General features: G+C 48.6%; 1 protein-coding gene across 2 annotated transcripts in view; it reads right to left on the bottom strand.

Moving 5' to 3' along the window:
• Window positions 1–21800, bottom strand: part of MGRN1 (mahogunin ring finger 1) — a 52927-nt gene that overhangs the window by 25560 nt on the left and 5567 nt on the right. For both annotated transcript variants that reach the window (XM_051631934.1, XM_051631935.1), the window contains exons 2-4: window positions 19824–19942; window positions 16392–16480; window positions 10298–10444 (exon numbers count right to left, since the gene is read on the bottom strand). In XM_051631934.1, coding sequence (XP_051487894.1) covers window positions 10298–10444; window positions 16392–16480; window positions 19824–19942 — 355 coding nt within the window. The remainder of the gene's footprint in view (window positions 1–10297; window positions 10445–16391; window positions 16481–19823; window positions 19943–21800) is intronic.

Here is a 21800-nt window from a genome sequence, read left to right on the forward strand (position 1 = left end):
TTCTGCCCCCAGATTCCACCTAGAGCTTCACTCCAAGGGGAACCTTTCATTGCCCTCTGACCATCACTACAGAGTGGGCTTCAGTGGCAAAACAAGATCAAGTTTTCACCCCTTTCAGGAAGGTGAATTCTGAGCTGGATGTGCAATTCTGGCACAGGAGAGGAGGGACAGGAAAGCAGGGTGAGAACATCTGAAGCTGGTTTTACCACCAAAGCCTTTGCTGCAGAGCTACCACTTGTGTGTTCAGAGCATGTTGACAAACCAGAGAGGAAGTGAGAGAGATCCCTTGCCCAAGAGTCTTCCACTGCAGAAACAACCACCTCCCCAGCACAGTGATGAGACAGGTCAAGCTCCAGCTCTGTTAAGAACCACTTCAACAGCTGGTCCCAGCAATGGGATGTCAGCTCTTCTGCACACTAAGCATCACTTCCTAAGCAGAGCTTCACAGGGTGAGGCTGGGAAGCACTGCCCTCCAGCCACCACACACAGCTCAAAGCCTTGTTGACTGTTCCAACTCGATTGTCACTGTGCTCCACTGAGCAGGCAGCCTGGGGACAGGCCCCAGGGACACACCAGGAACTCCAGGCTGAGTTTTTCCTTAACTCAGCTTGGGATATCACACAGGATCCCCTGAGAGGCAGCTCCTCAGGTGGTGCTGATTCTTATTTCTCAACAAATAACAGGGGCAGCACTACTGGAGACAGTGGCAGAGGAGATGGAGGCACTGGATGTGGCTGATTCAGTAGGAAGCCCCATCAAGGAAAACAGTTAACAGAGTGTACCCAGAGGCAAAGAGAATCCTTGCTTGAAGGACAGGATTCTGGACTTGTGAGGACATTCAGCTGCTCTGGAACAGACAGGTACAGATCACCAGGGACGTACACAGAGGTTGGAAAGCTCCCAGTTCCTCCAGCCTAAGCACACTTTGTGGAGCACACTAGAAGGAGATGGCAACACGAAGCTTTTCTGCACCCGAGGCTTCTGGTTTCTGTCAGCAAGGAGCAGGAGGGCTGGGCAGCCTGCTTCCAGAAGGGGGGGGGGAAGGAAAAGCTGTGGGAAAAGCCCAAGGTGCAGAGTCAACTGAGAACTGCAGAACTGAGCATCACAGCAGAGCTGTGAAGATGGGGCTGGCAGAGGTGACTAGAGAGGACACGAACCTTAAAACTCAGCTTTAAGTGATGCTGTGGAGACTTGACAAGAGCCCACAGAGACAGGAGCTGCCCCCCAGGGCTCAGGCCAGCCAGCAGTGTGAGACAGAGCCTTAAAGCACCATGATGAGGATGCATTTTGCAGCTGAAGGTATAAATACCTGGATACCAGAAGATGATGAACACTTATGAATTCCTCTCAAACCCAAGGAGGAAAAACCAGGCTCCCCCAGTGGGTGAACTGCTGCCTTTCTCTGGAAAAGCCAGCACAGTTCCTACACCCTCTGAGGATCCAGAAGGCTTATCAAGTGTCACCAGATCCATGTTCAATTCTGGAAGGCCATGACAATGGCCAGGGCCACCCCATGGTCTCTGCTCTCCCTGCCAAGTACAGTGTGTTATTTATGACAACACCTTCCCCTCCAAGCCTCTTCTGTACTGCTCTGAAACTGTACTGCTTTCCTAGAAGGTCTCACTCCATCCTTCACATTTCAAGCACGGTGTGGGAGAGATCACAGTGACAGGTCTTTTATGTGTGAATTACAGAGCAAGCAATTGAGTGAAGTTTTATTTACTGAGCTGTCAGGCACAATGAATAGAGCAAGCCTGTATCTAGCTCCTTTTGTGGTGCTCTCAGAGCTCCTCAGCTCAGCAGAGAGGCAACAATTCTCCCTCTGTTGCTGAGAAGGCAAGGGATGGAAGAGTGACTTATCTAAAGTGACAGCAAATCAGGAACCTACCAGAAAGAAAGTGCAGAGGAGAGAGTGGAGGTCAGAGACTGCCTGGATGACATGCACCACAGCAGGGTTGGGTGAGGGGTGTCAACATGCTGATGGGGAGTGCCAGGAAGGCTGGAGGAGCTGCACTTACAGTACCAGGAGCCCAAACCACTCTACACCAGGAAAACAAGCCAGGATCACACCAATTCACCTGCTGCATTCACAAGTCTTCTATCCCCTGCCTGTGGTGCTGTGTGCTCACAGCAAACCACACTGGAGAAGCTCTGGAGAGCCATGGAGATGCATTACAGGAAAAAAAAGAGCATATATTAAGAATAAAGAATAGCAGAGGTGCAACATGCTGCCTCTCCCTGCATAAAAACTGAAAGCTGAACTTTTGGGCTGCTATTTTCAGACTGCCCCAGGCCAGCTCCCCATCCAGACCAGAGGTCTAACAAAACCTCCTTGCAGTCACTTGCAGCTCAGGCAGATGAAGCCAGGCCTGTCCTGTTTGGTCAGGACCAAACAGAAATCCATGGTCACACTTAATTAAACCTGTCTGCTTGCTCATGTACCCCTGCCAGTGTGAGAAGCACCAGCAACACGAGGTATCTCGGTGCAGCAGCAGCCCCCAGCTCTGTCCTCAGGGCTCCTGCAGCCCATCTCCTCCTGTAAGCTCTCTGACACACCTTCACAGCCACAAAGCAAAGCTTCTACCCCACGCTGACTCCTTCCTCCCTCGTGCCAAGCCCACCCACTCCCCCACACCAGCTGTGTATCAGAGAACAGACAAATGAGGAGCCCCATGACCACAATACGGTGGGTTTTGAGAGAGCAGGAAACCAAGTGTTCTTCAGTCTCACTCCTTCACCATCATCTGAGGAACACTTGCTGCCTGCACAGAGAAACTCAGCCTGGGGCTCCCACAGGCTTCTCCCCATGCACAGTTCAGACCTTACGTAGCTCCTGAGGCACCAGTGGGAGCTTTTCAGGAACCTCTGGCTAAGCAGAGTTCAAGTTCTGTTGCTGCACATTCACTGGAGATGCACCAAGAACCTGTGGGGGTGATTCCACCTCGTGCTCATCCCTGATCAGCACCTGGGGAAGTTCTCAGCAAGGCATCAGTCTCAACTCGTGCCTACTTCTTCACTGCTGTGCTCCTCATGCTCAGCTCCACCTGGGGCTGCCTCACACAGTCCAAAGATGGTTCCTGTTACCACAGACATGCTGGGACCCCTGACCAAGGAGCCCAAGCCAAGATCCTGGCCAGCTTGCCTGAGAATTACACAGAGCCCTGGTCAGACCCCATTCCTCAGAGGAAAGGAGGATGCCCTGAGGTTCCATTTTTGACTAGTAGCTGCTCAGGAAAACAGTCTGTGCTTTGAAGAGCCTGTGGACAGTCTGAGGCCTCTCTCTTTAGCAATTGCCACGTTGTGGGGCAATTAGCAGTGAACTGAGGACAAGACAGAGTTTCACGAGAGCTTTAGAGGATACTCAGGAACCAAACTTTCCACTGCTGCAGGCTGTGACTGCCTGGCAGGCCCCATGTCCTCTCACAGGTGACAAGGAGGGAGCCAGGCAAGTTCTGCTGGTGTTCAAAAGGGCCAGGAGTTGATGTGGAGCAAGCATGTTGTTCCCTCTTCCTCCCATCCACACTCTCCCCTTTCATTTTGGGCCAGGATCTCCCAGGTCAGCTTTTGGGGAAGAGGGGAATTGGGACAAGTAGCTCAACTCAAAGTGATTTTTATTGATAAAAGAAACACTATCAAAAGGTAAGAAGGCTGTAGCCCTGGGTTTCAGTCCAAGTTAGGCAAGATCCAGGCTGGAAGGGCTCCCACATTGAGTCTGGAGGTTACCTGGGTGCTAAGTTGGTACACTGCTGTCCCTCCCAGGCCTCTCCTCCCTCCTCCTTCCTCCCAGGACTGAGTTTCCACTCCAAGAGGAAACAAACACCTGCTCCATATCCTGCTCCAGCTCCTGCAGAGCTCTGCCTTCAGCTGCTGGACTTACTGGTGAGAGCCCCACGCTCCCCAGTCCAACCAGCCTTCAAAGCCACTGGCTCACACAACAGCTACACACAGGCACAAAGGCCAGAACTCTTCTTAAAAGACAGAGGGTTTGTCTGCTCAGTGAAACCTACAGAATTTAGCTCTCCAGCCTGTGAACTTCACACACTGCAGTTCCCCTGGGGACTGGTGTGTGCCTGGATCAAAGCAGCTTTCAGCTGAAAGGCTTGTGCCCAGCAAGCAACAGCACTGGCCTCTGACTTCTTCCCACAGCAGAAATCTCCCTGCACAAAGGGTTCCCTATCAATCACCACAGCCAAAAGCAGCAAGAGCACCTTTCAAAGGCCCTGAGCAGGCAGAGGCTATGAAATAACCCAAGGAAGAGCTGGGTGCCTCTGTCTAGGCAAGCCTCACTGAAACAGCCACGTGCTGAGCCACCCGCCTCACGTGGGTTTCATTTTGTGAACCAGCTGTTCCAACCTCCACATGCAGACAGGATCCATCATCACTGCAGTGTCCTGCCCACCATCAGCTTCAGAGGCTGCAGAGGGATGTTTGTGCTGAGTGTAAAACAAACAAGGAAATGAGATTTATATTTTTTATATATATATATCTCTCTCTCCAGTACACCCATCGTGCTTCAGCAACACAAGCCCTGAGAAAGGGAAAAACAGACCTATTTTCATTGTGTTTTCTCACCATGATGGGGAAACAAAGCCTGGCAACACAACAAGGAGAGGGAAAAGAACCTTTTCTGTCCAAAGAGGAAGATCTTTTTCGTAAGAATGGGCTGCAAAACTCAAACCTCTGATGTCATGTTTATTATCAGCTCCTGATCTGCCAAGATTGCTCATGTCTTCAGAGCTGGTTGTTTTAAGTGCTTCCAGCTACAGGGCTGGTTTGATACTTCCCCTGAGGAAAGAACCACTGCTGTCATGTTCTAACTACACAATCCTTCCTGCTAGTCAGCAGGATGCCCACAGCTGGAAGAATCCCAGGGGCCCTCCCAGGAACAGGCTAGTGTGCACATCAAGGCTTCTGCCACAAAAAGAGAGGGTGCATCCACAGGGCACACCCCAAAAAAGAGAATATGAACATGTTTCCAGCCTCCAAAAAAACATCCAAGTGTCCTAAAGCATCGAAGGGGACAAACACAGGAAGCAGTTACTGCAGAAGGCACATGCCAACCACCTCTACTGCAGGCTGGGAGCTACCTCTCCACCTGCCTAGTCCTAAAACCCAATTAGCATCACAGATTCTGACAGCTAATTTCTCTTTGTTTGCAGGACATTCTGAAGCTGACAGGTAGGGACACAGAGCACTACAAGGCTTGTCCTCCCAGGTGAGCAGTCAAGCTGCTATGATGGTTTCCCCAAGCAGGGGACCTTTCGACCTGGCTGCTGGGAAGATGAAGCCAAAGAAAAGGACAAACTGAGAAATACCACTTGCCCCAAGGCAGGCAGATCACAGGCCAGCTCCCCAGGAGCATACCCACCACTAACCAAAGATGAGAGCAGAAAGATCCTCAGGGAAGAGGTTGTGCTGAAACTCCCCGGGGGGGACTCCCACAGGAAACAGAAGCAGAGTGGAACAGTTTGCTGATTTCCAAAACCAAAGAAAATGGACACAACCAGAGAAATAAATAAACCAGAGGATATGGGAGGCTGTGAGGTGTTCAGAGGCAGGTCACTGCTCGTTCCATGCCATTAAAGAGGCTCTGGACACAGGCAGATCTGGTCTCTGTTACCCTTGGGGTAAAGCACCAGCTGGTCCTCTGAGAACTGATGTTTTCCTCTAAGGAGTCTTCAGGCTCACCACAAAGCAAATGGACAGAAGATATTCAGAGAGTGAGGGCAGCAGCCCCCTCGAGACTTAAACTAATTCCCATTTCATCCAAGAGGCTTCTACAGGTACCTGCACCAGCACCAGAAAGTGCTGGGTGCAGCCTTCCCTGGGCACGGGGCTGCCAAGGTGCAGACACCTCTGCAAGCATCAACAGCCAGACCTTCACCTTCAGACTTCACTGGTGAGCTGTGGTCTCACAGCAGTGATGATACAACCCCCCAGGGTTCAACAGTTCAGGACAAAGGGCTGGCTGAAGCCAGGAGCTACCTGTTCCCAAGATCTTGGCTAGGGAAGGGTATAGCTGAGCACATCTCCCAGCACTATTATGTGGGAAAGCCTGCTGAAGGCTCCTTGGAGACAGGTCAGGACAGGCAGCACACACTGATGGAGCCACCAGCTCTTAAACAGAGCCCAAACAACCATAGAATCATCACAGAATCATGGAATGGTTTGGGTTGGAAGGGACTTTCAAGATCATCTAGATCCAACCCCCTGCATGGGCAGGGACACCTCCCACCAGCCCAGGTTGCTCCAAGCCCCATCCAACCTGCCCTTCAACACTGCCAGGGATGGGGCAGCCACAGCTTCCCTGGGCAACCTGGGCCAGGCTCTCACAACCCTCACAGCCAAGAATTCCCTCCTCATGTCCAACCTCAATCTCCCCTCTACCAGTTTTAATCCATCCCCCTTGTCCTCTCCCTCCCTGCCCTTGTCCCAAGCCCCTCCCCAGCTTTCCTGGAGCCCCTTCAGGCACTGGAAGGTGCTCTAAGGTCTCCCTGGAGCCTTCTCTTCTCCAGGCTGAACACCCCAGCTCTCCCAGCCTGGCTCCAGAGCAGAGCTGCTCCGGCCTCTGATCATTTTCATGGCCTCCCCTGGACTCTCTGGCTTGCAGAGAGAAATACTTCCCTTTGGTCATGGAGACCAGGGCTTTGTGGCTCTCAGATGAGCAGAGGCTCCACCACAAGTTGTCCCTCTGCTCAGGGACAGCCACCTTCCCTCCCAACCTGAATGAACACAACACAGTCCCCAGCAGGAGTTTCACAGGAGCAGGAGTGCTGATACAATCAGGATCAGTGGTTGTTCCAGCAGAGAAGCAAGGAAAACTCATTTAGCACTTGTAAGGAGCCATGCTGCAGGCTGGGGACTAGGAGAAAATTTCTGCTTTTGACAAAAAGTCCAGAAAGTTTCTCCCATTTTAAGATTTAGCATCAATTTAGGAGAGTGGAAAAAAAAAAAAAAAGTAGTTTGTTTTAAAGATAATTTTCTTCCCAATCAAGAGCTGGACACAAAAGTTTTTAATTCATACACAGTGCAGCTTTTGCATGTGCTTGTTCTTTGAATGTAGCTGTTAGCACCAAAAAAAAATTGGGAAAAGAAAAAACTCCCAGCTGCATTCCTATGACTGCATTAAAAATGCAACTGGTTTGCTCAGAGCTTTCAGAATGCAGCCCAGGTCTTTTTTTTTTTTTTTTCCACCAGAATTTGAAAAGAAATAAAGAAATCAAAGCAATGAATGATACCACTGCCCTTTCAGAATTGCTTTGCAAAGCTGAAATCAAGAGCTTCAAAAGGTTTTTACTAGCAGCCAGCAAATCCAGAGAAGCAGAGATTCCTACTTCAGGCAGCTGCTCTAGCCCCAGGATGTGCTCCCATGAGCCACTTCCAGATGGAAAAATAGTCTGGGGTGAATGAAAGCAGGTTGTAAAGTCTATATTTGTATCTCACTTCCCCCAGCACTTATTACCTACACATCTGCATGAAATCAGGATCATGATTCCCAAAGGGTTCCCTCTTTGGGTGCATCTCTCCATGTCCCTACCTGTAGAATATTTATTGTGCAAGAACTCCAGAGCAGGGACAGTTAATCACTCCTATCCTAGGGGGAAATTAGAGTATGATTTCTTAATTAAAAGGCCAGCAGTGGAAGTAAGAGCTAAATCTTGAGTGCTTTGACTTCTCAAGTGTAGTGCCCTGGGGACACCCTGGCACCCTGCCACCCTCATGGGGCAGCACAGCATTGTCACCTACATTTGGTGAAGGAGGTAATAACTGCTGATCCTGGTTTCATGCAGAGACAGGCAGGGTTCATCACCAAAGGGTTCTCCTCTGACATCTAAATCCAGCTCAGTGAACCATGGACAGGGTGGATTAAAAAATGTGTATTAAAGAAAAAAGTCTTTGAAGTTGACAGTCGTGTTAACTTCCAGAAATACTGCCTAGGAATTGCTCCAATCAAATTTAAAAAGCAATTAGGCAGCTCATGTCTGCTGCATAAGCTTTAAAAAACAGGCAGCAGCACTGGTGTCAGTCACTGGCTCAGTGCACAGCACTAAATTTCAGTAAAATGTGCTCTTAAGTGAACCAGAAACTGTGTTCTCCTCCTCCAACCAACCCACAAAGTTCCAAGAGGAGAGCTACTAGTTACTGAAAACATACTCTGTCCAGAAACAGTTCTATTCAGTAACTAATACTTCAATTAATTAATTATTAAAGGCACAGCTTAACAAGACAGAGTCCAACACAGAGCAGGTCTCAGGTGATTTAGCTGCACTTTCAACCCCACAAAGTTTGGTTCAAGACACGGGTTAAAAATATAAATGTCTCTTTTCCTTCGAGAATAACTTTTCTTGTTTTCATTTTGACATAACAAAACACAAAAGTAGGAGTCTGGGGAAAAAAAAAAAGAGACATTTGAAAATATATACGTATTTTTCACAGAGTTAAGCTCTTGGATAAATGTAGCACAAGGTTTAACATGAAGTTGACACCAAGTTGTAAGTGCAGATGTTTCATCGTCACCGACCAGTGACAAACCTTCTCCTTTCAGGCAAACCAACAAGTGAATATGCAAAATAAGTTTAAAATCAATGACTTAAACCAAGACTTGCTGGCTGATTTAAGCCATGGCTGAAGTCTGACAATGTAAATGCATCCACCCTGGCCATAGAGGCCCTCAGTTCTCCACGTTAACCCACAAACTGTTTCCTCCTCGGGTCAAAAAACAAGGAACACTGCAGGGCAGCACAAGGGACACTGGCACCTCTCCATGTTGTACCTTTGTTAGGAAAAGAGGACTTCAATCTCCAAGGCTGCCATTCCAGCACCTTCACTAGCACTAAATTCACAGGAAACCTAAGGACTTAAGAGACAGAACATGGAAGCTTGATGAGGATTTCTAAGGCATCCTGCAGCGTTCAGCTCTGCTCGGGAAAAACTGGATCTAAATCAAAGGGCTTTCAGAGTTTGCTAAGAGATATTTTTCAAGGCCTTAAAAGGAGTTCATTTATTACCTCCCCAAAATAAAGGCAGCCAACAGGCTTCAACAGAAGAAGAGAAGGGGTCTGAACAAAAAGTCTGGATCAGGATATCCTCCAGTTTGCAGGAATGCACATCTGGATGGGAGCGCTGAGCTTGTCTCATTTCTAAAAATACCCTGTTCACTGGTCGTTACTGGGATGTTTATGCTTTGCATAAAACAGCCATTTTATGGCCTGTCATCCCTGTTTCTCCCTGCTGAAACCTCTGAGATCCCTTCCATAAAATGTGTTTGCCCCAAATGCAGAGCACCACTGCAGAAGCCAGCAGCACTCCCTGCACAGAGCTGCTGAGCAGCCAGAAGCTTCTCCTAGAGGAAGCCAAGAGCTCCTGCAGCCTCAACCTTCCTTTATCCATAAAAAAATAAAGGAGAATCTTTGTCCCATGGCCACCAGAATCCTGCTGTAATGTGCTAACACCTCACATGTACCAAATTCACACCAGGGAGAGCACATTTCAGCCACCTTTTCATACAGAGAGGGAATCTTCTGCAGTCTTATGGGACACAGTGCTGGTGGGGATGGTTTAAAGGTGCTGCTTTAGATAAAAAGGGTTTGAAATCTCTAAGAATGGACTACCAGGATGTGGGAAAGACTCCAAGGATGATGTTTTGACCATTCTTTCTACAACTAGCCAAGGGTAATAAACGTACTGGCAGGAAACACACAGGGTTTCAGGCAGCAGATCCTCCCACCAACCATCTCCCAACAGCCTGTGTTGAGGTGCTCGTTAATCCCAAGAGGGGCTTTGGGTGGGCCTCAGTTCCACAGACTCACTATACACATCTCAGACTGAACTTTACTTTGGTGGCCTTGGTGCTCCTGTCCCAAGGAACACAGAAATCCAGTGAATGAGGTGTTCTGGAGAAAAAAAAACAAACAAAAGCAACAAAACAGGTAGTATTGAAGGGCAGGGTGATTTTTTGGTGGGTTTTTTCACTTCATAGAACATCCTGCTGACAAGGCACACAGCTGTGAGCTCCTCTCCTTTGTTGCACACAGAAGGGTTTCCCCAAAACCCAAAAAACTAACCAAAAAGGGAACAAGAGAAGATATTGGCTGTGTGGGGAAGGGAAGTGAAAGTAATATTCAAAGCTATCAGAATACATAAAACAAAACAGAGAAAGCAGAGATTTCCCTCTTCACCGTCTGCGGCAGCGCTGCCCTCAGGGGTGATTCATGAGAGATGTATTAATGAGAGATGTTTGATCTCATCACCCAAGGGTTCCCATGTCCCTCCACGTGCCCACAAGCCCAGGACTTACACTGCCATGCCACCAACAAACTCTTCTGTAGCCTGGCAGTAGATGGTGATGGCAACACGGGCATCGGCGTCAAACGTGAACTCCAGGCTGTACAGGACCTTCTGCTTCCCGCTCTCCTCTGTAGGACTGTCAACATCATCTTTGTACCTGAAAGACAATGCCAAGAGAGGGTCAGAGCACGTATTTATGAGCCATCACCAAGATCATTTTGGAAATCAGGACAAGAGTACTCCAAGTGAGGTGTTCTGCACCAGGGCCTTCCAGCTGGGGCTCCCCAGGGGGTTTCCGTTCTTTCCTCTGAAGAAGGTTCTTCCAAGATTTGAAGGAAGTTGTTGAAGTGAGGTATGTGGTGATGTTGTAGGGGGATCTCACCCAGCCTTCCAGTGCCAGGACACAGGGTCAGAAAAGAAAGTCAACTCTTGAATGCCAAGCCCTCAGGAGAAGAAACATTCTCTCTGCTTTTAAACCTTCCCGTCAGGCTGAGTGTTTGGGATAAAGGAGCCCTGCATAGGCCTGAGAAGTCCAAAGCCTAATTCTTCTAACTCTTCAAAGGAAATGGTGCATGACAGGCAAACCCAAGGTTTCTGTAACACAAAGAACCCCTGAAACTCAACAAAAGGCACCTCCAGTATCACAGAGAAGATGATAGATCAGAAAGCATCCAAATGTAGGAGCTTCAAATACCTTTACATGTACAAATCACCAACTAAACCTGCTGCCAATGACTGAAGCTTCCACACCTTTATTGTATGAACCAAAATGAACACATTCAGCTGTGTAAGAGGCATGAGAATGAGTTTAGAAGTTATTTTAATGAACACAGTGGTGAGTGATAACTTGGCTATGGGCCACTGCACAGCTGGATCCACTGCATGATCCCCAGTGCCCAGTATTAACTCCTTCTCCCTCCCCAGTGCTGGAAAAGGCAGGTAACAAATCTGGTGGAGAAGGTGGTGTGAAGCAAGCTCCAGGGCAGCAAGCTATGGCCATGGATAAACAGGCCAGGAAGACCAGCAGATCCTGGAACAAAGAGCCAGCACAACACACCATGAGAAGATCTCCACAGCCTTGAAGGGCAAAGTGACAGAAGGGAGGTGATTCTCTGGCAGGACAAGCAGCAGATTCTCAGACATAAAATGAAATCCCACTGTGGTCTGTAGGTACCACCAGTAGTTCCCAGCCTGTGTAGGAATGGTGAAGGCAGCAGGTTGTGAGAGGTGCACACCACTGCTTGATGTGCTGCCCAGCTCCAGCCTCACTTGTCTATCAGCATTACTTTAATTGCCACCAGGCCTGGGGCAAAGCCAAGCAGCTGAACCATTCAGGAGAAGCTTGGCACCACCTCTGACTTCCCAGCACCAGCCTCTCCCTTCATTAAACAGCCTTGATGAATATGCTGTTGAAAATCCTCAGAAATAGCCCAGACACACCTCCACAATTCAACCTCAGAACTGTCAAGGGAATCCTTATTTACCAAGTTCACTGAGATGTAATAACTGCTGCCTCATGAAGAGGGTTCCAGCATCAATTTTACTTAACACCACACTGAACAAGAATGAGATGTTCACCTTCAGCAACTGAATACAGGAGGTCCAAAATGAAGTTTAAGAGCAATATAATCAAATCAAATTTGTACCCGTGTAACCCTGGTGAATCACTACAGCATGCACTTGCATTCCTGTCTGAAGGACTTGGAGAGCTCCAAAGAAGGCTTTTACCAGAGGTTCACCTAGGTCAGAGAAACAAATTAAGCTAGAATACACCCAACATGCTAGTATAAACCAGACAAATTCTAAGGAGTGAGAATCTGAACATCTGCAGCAGCCTGGATATGATATAGACTGTAGAGAAATATTTTCACACAGGATAGTTGCATTCAAAGAATAAAATCATGGCATTTGAGGGCTGTAAGCAAGAAACAGGAGCCAGCAGGGCAAGTTTGCCTAGAAAACACAGGGAGAGCCTCACCATGTTGTGTTGGACTGACCCAAGAAGACAGAAGGCACCAATCTGCTCACAAGTGTTGGGTGTCCAGAGAAAGCAGCAGCATGAGCTTCTGCAAACGATTTCTGGCTGTGCTGCTCTCCAAGGTCAGCAAAGGACAAGGGGAGCATGATCTCTGGGCCACCATCCACTCACCACTTCTTCCAGAGGTAGGGTGGGGAGAACCAACATCCCTTCCAGGCAGGGATGGATGAAGGCTGCTCCTCAGACCTACACTGACTGCACACAGAGGGAGGTAATAATGGAGATGCACCAGCTCCAGACCAACAGCAGCACAAGTCTCCACACCTGTAACAGCCCCAGGTAAGAAGGTGGGAGAGCTGAGGGAGAGCTGCTGACAGAAAAGCACCATGTCAATAGCAAATCCATTGGCTGTTTTGTCTTTTAAGTGAGGTCCCACAAAGCATGGGGCTCCCAGAGCACCCTCCTGCTCTCAGCTTCACCTCTGCAGCTCCCAGCCAACGCTCACAAGGTGCTTCCATCCCTTCCAGGAGAAAAGGGGTTAAGCCTGACTAGAATAGATCTTGTTGCCTGGGGAAACCACTGAAAGGGCACTACCAACTGCAGTGCCTGGAGAGAACGTTTCTGGAGGCTGCATCTGCTGGGAAGAAGCAGAGCCACAGCTCTAGGTGCAGCAGGGGGACAAAGCCCACGTGCCTGAAGGGTGACAGCAAGGCTGTGCACACACCTTCCTGAGGCACCATGCTGGGTGCTAGAGCTTAAGAGTATCATCTGCCACACAGCAAGGAGCTCAGGGGAGGAAAAGCTGCAGAAGCAGGTGGTGGCTGGACCAAAGACCAAGCAAGGACTACTTCGGTGCATACTTTGAGAGGCAGAGACATCTGAGATACTTCAAGAGGGTTACCAAGATGAAGTCACACCGTTCGCATTCCCTCCGTCTTCGCAGCAGTCTTGGCAGACAGGGAGGGGGTTCAGGTGATTCAAGAGCTCTTCTGTCCCCACCTGCCCTTGGAGCTTACAGTGTACATTTAGTCAAGCCCTAGAGACAGTGTTGATGTGAGGTGGCCACAGTTGCATGCACAGATTTAGAAAGTAGTGACCGTGGTGGGTGTGCCACATGTGTCTGTCATGCACACAAGGTGACCACACAGCAGAGCAGAGGACACTGACCACCTTGGAGAGCAAACAGCTGATCCAATGTTATGATGAAAAAGGCAAAGCAGGATGACCAAGGGAGCTTGGTCTGACATCACTTCTGGATAAAATAATGGAAACACTGGAACTTTTTGTTTGTCTGTTAAAGAATTAAAAGATAAAAATAGAATTAACAGCAGCCATGACAATTTTATAGGAACAGGTCAAGTTGAGCCCGATCTCATCCTTTGAGATTAAAAAGTTAGACCCACAACTTATGAGACATGCAGGATAAATGCTAAATATTGCTTGACTTAGCATTGTGAACTATGCAGTACAAGGTTAGAGCAGGCACTAAATGAAGTAAGAACTAGCTGACATCTCTATCAGCATTGACTTCATGGGGGGCTTTCCTGTCTGGGGGTCCTGCAGAGGTCTGCACACAGTTTAACACAATCCAGGGGTGCAGAGCAGGCAGGCCCAGCACCTTCACCATCTCGACCATGAGATGAACTGCTCCAAAGATCAAGGTCAGCCCCACTGTGTTGGAGAGGGAAGAGAAGGGATTTCACTTCTCTCTCTGATAGCAACTCACCTGACTTCCCTCAGTCCCTGTCATCTGCCCCCCTCTCAGCCCCAAAATGCTTGTTGCTTTCACCACCCTCCACAATGTTGCTGCTGCTTCAGACACATTCCCAAACCCCTCTATTTTTTGATTCCTTGAGCACTTTTGTTCCACAGAGGCTTTATCCCAGGATGCAGCTTCTCCACTAAACCCGTTGCCTCCTGAGTTGATCTTTCTTCTGCAGCTGAAGTGCTTTCAAGGTAAGAGGAAACAGCCAGTGCCAGCCTGTCAGGTACTTCACCTCTGAAATAAAGCTTCCAGTCCATGGCCAAGAGAGGGACACAAGACAGCCCTTTTCTCTTAGGGGTTAGCAGCAAAACTCATGCTGCTTCCTCTGAGGGTTATGGAGTCACATCCTGCAAAAAATCAAGCACTCCCACGAGGTGTCGAAGACTCAGAACTTCAACTCCAATATCCACGTTTATTGCTTCTCTCCAAAGTTGCTGTAAATATCCAGGATTTGGCAAAGCTCAGAATTTTGTCTGGTCAGAGCAGGCAGGAAGCCCAGAGCAGCCATTTCCTCATATTCCTTCATAAAGCCCTACACTCCAAAGTATGGATCAACACCCTCTTCACGGGTGTGAACAATGAATTTTCAATTAAACACAAGGAAAAACCAAAAAGCTTGTGAGGATTTTACCACCAGAACCTACTTTACACCTACACACTCAGCTCAGTGCTTTTATTTGGTGGAGGAGTTGGTAAATTAAACTGAAATAGTTCTGGAAAGGATGTGCAAGCCTCAACCACTGGTTGCAAAAAAGCCAAGCTGGAGAGGGCACAAAATGTCTTTACGTGCACAGAGGGAGGAAGGAAAAGCCTCTAGTCCAGAACAGTAGAAAAGCACAAGACTCTGGGGACTGGCAATTAAAATCTCATTTTGGGTCTACATCAGTACAAAATTAAATAGAGTAATGCTGGGGGTGTTGTCATCAGCACTAACTCAGCAGCAGCAGGACAAGAGCCTGTGAGAGCCCATGAGGCAGAGAAAGAAGTGATGGAAGGGACAGTAGCAGGAATTAGGCAGATGCAAACCTAGACACTGTCAGGGTGCACGGACACAGCTCAAACAGTCCAGAGCTGCAGCTCTGCCTGGGGGGACAGGAGGTGAACCCACAGCAAGGAGAATGGCAGGACTGTAGGTACTGAACCCCACCAACACCTCCAGTCCCAGCACAGCCTCTCCCAGTGGAGAAGCCACTTCCCATTTGGCTTCCGAGATATGTCACAGTGTTTACACGTGGAACAAAACACCCCTTTCCACAGCAAGTGTGGGAGGCAAGCAAGGCTTTTTCCTAGAGAATTACTTCACCCTTGAGCTGAAGAAGCCAGACAGCATTCAGAGCAGTTTACCAATAGTTATTTTTTCAGGAGTTCTTCCTTCTTTTCCTGTTCAATCAGTTTTGAAACCACAGGTATTGCTCATTTAAAAAAACCCAACAAAACAAAACCAAAGCAAACAAAAAAACCCCAACCTTCAGTTTTCGAGTAAAAACAAACAGAAGGGTTGGTGTGGTTATGACTCAAATTACCCACGTCAGGCCATGCTCTGAGAAGTACCTTGGCTGAGAGCTGAGGCTGGTCCCCTGCCAGCACTCCAGCCCTGCCCCTGAAACGCAGAATTCCGAGCAGCTCCAGGATCTCTGAGACATGTTCTGCCTGGACATCTGCCCAGTGGCTCAGACCAAAACAAAGCCCTGTTTGCTGGGGCCCTGTACTGGAGCCAGCTGTTTGCAAGAGGGCAGCCACAGGTCGGAGTGTTGGCCACTATGTTCAGCCCAGCTAGTGCTGGTTTGGATCTCAGTGAAGAGCAGTCAAAAGTAACAGATCTCCAGGGTCATCCAGACCTCCAGGATCATCCAGGCCTCCTACACATGGGACACAAGCCATCTAAACGGATGCACAGCACAAGGTCCAAACTTCATCTTGGCAGCAGGAGAAACCTAAGGAAGTTTCACTCAAGATCAAGCAGTCTTCCTGGCCTCTGACTTACACCAGAATCAGCTACTTTCCGGCTTCTCCTTGCACAAGAATGCAGAAAGGAATCTGTCTGTGGGCTTTATGGACCTGACCAATACCTTCCATTCATGCTAACATTCCATGGTTTTGTTTACCACTCTAGTCTGTCCTGAGGGGACAGTCACATCACTGGAACTGTCTGGAAACACAGATTGCTCAAGTCTAGGGATCCAGAGCGTAGAAACCACCTGAAAGCTCTGATCACAAGGGATCACGTGGCAACCTCTGGACACATCTAGCAACAAGGAACTGGAATTCAGCTGTTTCTCCAAAACCATAACAAATACAGTTTGGCTCTGGATGTCAGATCCTTGGGTTGAATACAATGAAGAGTTCAGGCAATAACAGTACCTGACAAGACGGAGAGAGTCCTTGCGGATATTCACCAAGCTCCTCAGTGTCTTCACAGGCTCATGTGGAGCTGGAGTTACATAGGGAAACTGCAACAAAAAGGCAAATAACCTTCTTCTTATTATACTATAAAAGGCAGCAGAACGTTACCTGACATACAATTTACCCAACCCAAGAAACACCTCCCTTTAAGGGTGCTCAGCACAACAGCCACAAGGGAACAGCAGCAGAGAATTCCACTTACAGATAAATCAAACATGTTTAAGGGTGAAAATCCTGCTCTGGCCCAGGAATAGCTCATATTGAGAGGGTATACTTTAAGAGGCATTTTCACAAGCTCTTTTTCTGCACCCTTAATTCTCAGTCTAGCAAGCCCTGCTCTCACAAGCTTTTATTTCCACTAAAGAAACCACCTCCAGCTTGAGGAGAAGAAATGCAGCTCTTTCATGTGTGTTACAGCATGCAAACAGTGACTTGACTGCTAATCAGCATGCCAAGGCCCTGGATTACTGGGGGGATCTCTTTTTTATTCTGAAACAATGGGGCAAATGTCCTGGAAAAGAAACGAGACAGGGGGCCTCATTCTATTCTGCAGGCAAGAGAACTTCTCTCACAGATCGTCCTTCAAGTAAAGGGCTGTAACGTAATTCTCCTTGCTGGTGACAGAATCTCCAGTGAGAAATGCAAAGGAAACTGCTTAATGTGGTGACCTCAACCTGTATAGCTGCAGACCTGCCTGCTGGATCTCTAATCTGCTCAGCAGGGTCTGGAAGTGAACCATTCACTCACACAACAGCCAGGGTGCTCAGCCTGGAGGCACAGCCACGCCCCAAGGTAAAGCAACAGCACAACACCAGGGTGCAGAGCTATGGGGCAGGCTCTCGGGTGGAAGGTCACTCTGAGAGGTCCTGATTGAAGCTGAGGTTGGATATTAGGAACAATTTCTTCACTGGAGGAGTGTTCAGGCATTGGAACAGGCTGCCCAGGGAAGTGGTGGAGTCACCATTCCTGGAGGTATTCAAAAAACACCTAGACATGGCACCTCAGGACGTGGTTTGGGGTTGGGTTGATGGTTGCACTTGATGATCTTAGGGGTCTTTCCCAACCTTAATGATTCTATAATTCTCTGAATATCCAGCAAGAGTACCACCATGCAGCCCCATTAGAGGTGGGGTCCTTCAAACACACACCTACTACATGCCCTGCAGAGGTGTGGAGAGAGGGACTGACACGGAGCAGAGGCACCAGGGACCACCAGTGTACAATTTTCCTTAGAAATGAGGAGCCTGCTGATCAGGCAGCCAAAACAGTTGCAGCTGGACTCCAGGGCAGCTCCAGCACACAGCCCATCAGTGTTGTCCTCTCAGGCCACAGAGATGTATTGGTGGGGCCACAGCCAGAGCCTGAGGGAAGACACGCTGTTCCCTGAGGACACCAAAAAAGATCTCCTAGGAGACCCCATGCCAGAGCCACAGGCAGCAGAGAATTCCCAGGGCAGCAGCAACTGCTTCCCTTGCACCCCAACAGCTGGGTGCTGTGGTTGGTAGCACTGCCCTAGACAGGGCAGTCAAGACCCCAGCTACCCCAAAAAGCCAGAACTTGGCCCATGTTCAGAAAGCAGTTTTGCTGCTCTGTGTTTGAGTGTTGTTTTTTCCCTTGAAGATTAATCAGAGTTGCCAAAGGGCATCAACTTTCCACGGGCAAACTCCACACCAGGACAGCCTCCTTCTGGCAAACATCCCAGTGTGTTAATAGCATCCTCACCCACTCCCTTCTGAAGGAATGATGAAATTCAGTGCTGGGGTGTCTGCAAGGGAAGCCAGGCTGAGACATGCAGGCAAGGTGACTCTGCAAGGCTGATCCCCACAGCCCACAGGACATTTAGCTGCATCTTCTGCTTTCATGGGAGCACAGTGTCTCTGCCAGCCACAGGGCACAGAAGTGTTCAGCTTTTAACTGCTGTCCTGCAGGGGCCCTGTGTGCAGACACAGGGTAGGGCATGTGGTGAGCACCCCCATGCCTGCACAGCACCATCACAACCATTTCCATCCTCCTTCTTAATTCTGTTGCTCATCTGCACTTTCTGCTTGGACAGGGGCTCTCTGGATCCTCCCTGGTCCTGTCAATGAACTGTGGTGCTGAGAAGAACAACAGCACAGCCCAAGGAGAGCTCAGAAAGCAGAACATGCTCACCACTGGTCGAGTCCTTCTGCCTCAGCTTCCTCCACCTCTAGAACAGGGGGGATACTGACCTGCCTCTGAGCATGAATTAACCAACACTCACAGCTTTTCTGAAGATAAGAACCATGACCAGTTTTTCTCTTTCTTGTTTTGAAGCTGCAGAAAGACCTAGAGCAACTGGCAAAGCAAGCAGCTCTTTTCCCCTTCCTCTCCAGCACTCTGAAAACATCTCCAAATGGCTCCTGTTCTGATTCCTTGTGGCTCTTTTTAAGCAGATCTGGGATGCAAGGGAAATCCCAAACATAACACATGCATTAAATCCATATCTGTCTCTCACAACTGTGCTATTCCCTGTTCACAACCAGAAAATGAGACAATTGCTGGAGCAGGCAGCTTTTCCCAGGCTCCTAAGACTCCTAAGGAAGCTCAAGTTGAACATAAGAAAAACTTGCCTCCTGTGAGGGTGACAGAGCCCTGGGACAGGCTGCCCAGAGAGGTTGTAGAGTCTCCTTCTCTGGAGACATTCCAAACTCACCTGGACACGTTCCTGTGGAACCTACTGTAGGGGATCCTGCTCTGGCAGGGGGTTGGACTAGATGATCTCCAGAGGTCCCTTCCAACCCTGACAACTCTTATGACCTGTGAGCCCAGAAATACCTCCATGTTCCAACGAGGAAAACCAAAGGAGGGACTTTCTGAGCTGCTCACCTCGATTACAAAGCAAACAAAACCCACCAAATATCAAGATCTGTCTTAACACTGCCCTACAGCCTCTCAGGCCACCTGGCTACATGGGAACAGCACATGCTGAGCACTGGCTGGAAACCATCCAGTGTGCCCAGAAGTCTTGTGAAGTTCAGGCTCTAGAAGTGGACCTGCCTCCCAGCCTTCTCCTCTCTGCAGCATGTTTTACACTCACTCAGGCAGGCAATTTGAATGAGTCCCAACATCTGTGCTCCTGAGTTCCTGTCCCTTTTCCCCCACCATTTCTTCTTTCTGCCCCAAGTGAAAATAAGCCTAAAAGGAGAAGGCTGCTTCTTAGGAAAACTCTGTTTGCCTCTAAACAGTCATGGCAGCCAACAAGCTGGGATGTGGGGTGGGAGAACACTCTTGTACCTCAGGCTGGAATGACACTCTCCAGATACTGAGGATCTTTCAGGTCTCTGCTATCCTCCTCTGCAAGTCCTACACAGGATTTTGCAAAAGAGGCAGCAAATGAAAGGCTAAAACAGACAGCATAGAGGAACTTGCCTGAACAGGTCTGTTCCCGAGGAAGTTCAGATCCATGTTCTCACCAAAAAGGTAGCCCTCGGGATGAGGGGTGTCAAACTTCTCTCCTCCCATAAAGAAATGACTTGCAAAGTAGTTTCCTAGGAAAAAAAAGACCACAAGGGAATAAAAGTGCTTCCCAGAGAACAGCTGGTCCGTGCAGCTTTTAATTCACAAGTATAAAAGAGCACAAGATACAGAAAATACTTGCTAGTTCTCCCCTACCTAAATGGTAGATTTAGAGGGAAATGAAAAATCCCTAGAATAAATCATTACAGTGGAGATAATCCTATTTTAACTTGTGTGCCAGAAAAGGGACAGGGAGCAGTAAGAATCAGCCCTTTCCAATATTGCTCAGTTCTGATTAATTGCTCCTCTTTTCTCTACCTTCCAGCATGAAGTCCAGTCTCATAAACCTGCTCAGAGAAGGATGAGGCTTCCTCCCACTGCAGAGCCCTGCACAACCAGGGGGCCTCCTGCTCCCCTACCTTCCCTCCCCTCTTTCACTCCCATATCCCAGGGCATGGACCACACAAAGCCATTACTGTGACTCCTAGAGACTATACAGCTTGATACTGAATTTAATTAATACCACTGACAGTTCTAAATGCAGAAACGTGGGTGTCTGGAAGAGATGAACCCTGGGACTGACTAAAAGCTTCACCACAGATTTGTTCCATTCGTCTTCAAGTTGATGCACTTCAGTGCAAATGTCAGGACACAAAACGTGTTCAAGCTCACTGGGATTCCAGAGCACTGGGTGAGCTGCAAAGTCAACAGAATCCACCCAGGAGAGCACCAGAAATGCAGCTTCCTCCTAGAAAGACTTCAGGAAAACACTCTCAAGTATGAACTTCACAGCATCACAATTTCAGAGAAGTAAGCATCAGGGGAGAACTAAAATAAAAGTTTCCACCCAAGGCCTTGAGGCTTCAGAGTGGGGGTTTCCCATGCATGGGATGAAAGGGCTGGGCCACACGTACATTCACTTCCCTAGGTGCAATGCACAGACAGCATCACTGTGTGGTGGTGTTCTTTAAATTAGTCATTCCAGAAGCAGCAACCAATCATCTGAATGGTTATGGAGACACGATGGGAGGATTTGCAGTCCCTCTAAGCTAGAAGCAGGCATGATTTACTCTGAAATGGAAGGTTTCCATGAATGGCTGCTTTTTCCATAAAGGCTTTTTTCCTTTATGCTTCAAGAAAGGCTGCTCTTCCTCTGCACAGATGGTCTGGTTCCAACCAGCACAGCAGTGCTCAGCTACTGCTGAGCTCAGCTTGCAGGCATCCAGATGTTTTTATTATAGAAACACATCCTTCTCTCCAGCTATAAAGTCCAGAATCTACCTAGAATCTGTCCTGCAGAGTCAGCATAACAAAATATAGGTGCTCCAAATGACAGGCAGGCTTTCCCCACCCCTCCCAGAAGCAACACATTAAAAAGTTCATCTGCATACAATACCCAAGCACAGCAAGCTTGATACAGCCTCTCCACCTGGGAGACACTGTGGTGGTTTATGCTTACACCAAGGTTCAGAAAAGCATGACAGACACTGGGGTTTAGTTATACATTGGGCATTTTATGTGGATCAAGCAGGATTGTAACCCTAATGGCTTATGCAGGATGTCCCAGCAGCGTACCAGCTGATGGTCTGGGATCAGCCAGGCAGGTCCCTTGCATCCCAGGAATGAGACATCCCAAGGCTCAACTCACCTCAGGAGACCTGTATTCCACCACTTCAGAGCAGAGGTTTTTTATGGAAAAAATTCTGCACCCCAGGCACAAAGAACACAGAGGACTGCTGGCCACCACTGAAGCCCCACGCCTGAGGGGAGCCAGCTGTCCAGGGCAGCCTCACCAGCACCTCAGGATCAAAAGGTCTCTCTCCACCAACTGGAATGACACCAAGATGCACAACTAGCATGTTCAAGGCACCTGCCACACTGTCCTTGCTC

The sequence above is a fragment of the Apus apus genome, chromosome 14, assembly GCF_020740795.1.
Source record: "Apus apus isolate bApuApu2 chromosome 14, bApuApu2.pri.cur, whole genome shotgun sequence".
Lineage (NCBI taxonomy): Eukaryota > Metazoa > Chordata > Aves > Apodiformes > Apodidae > Apus > Apus apus.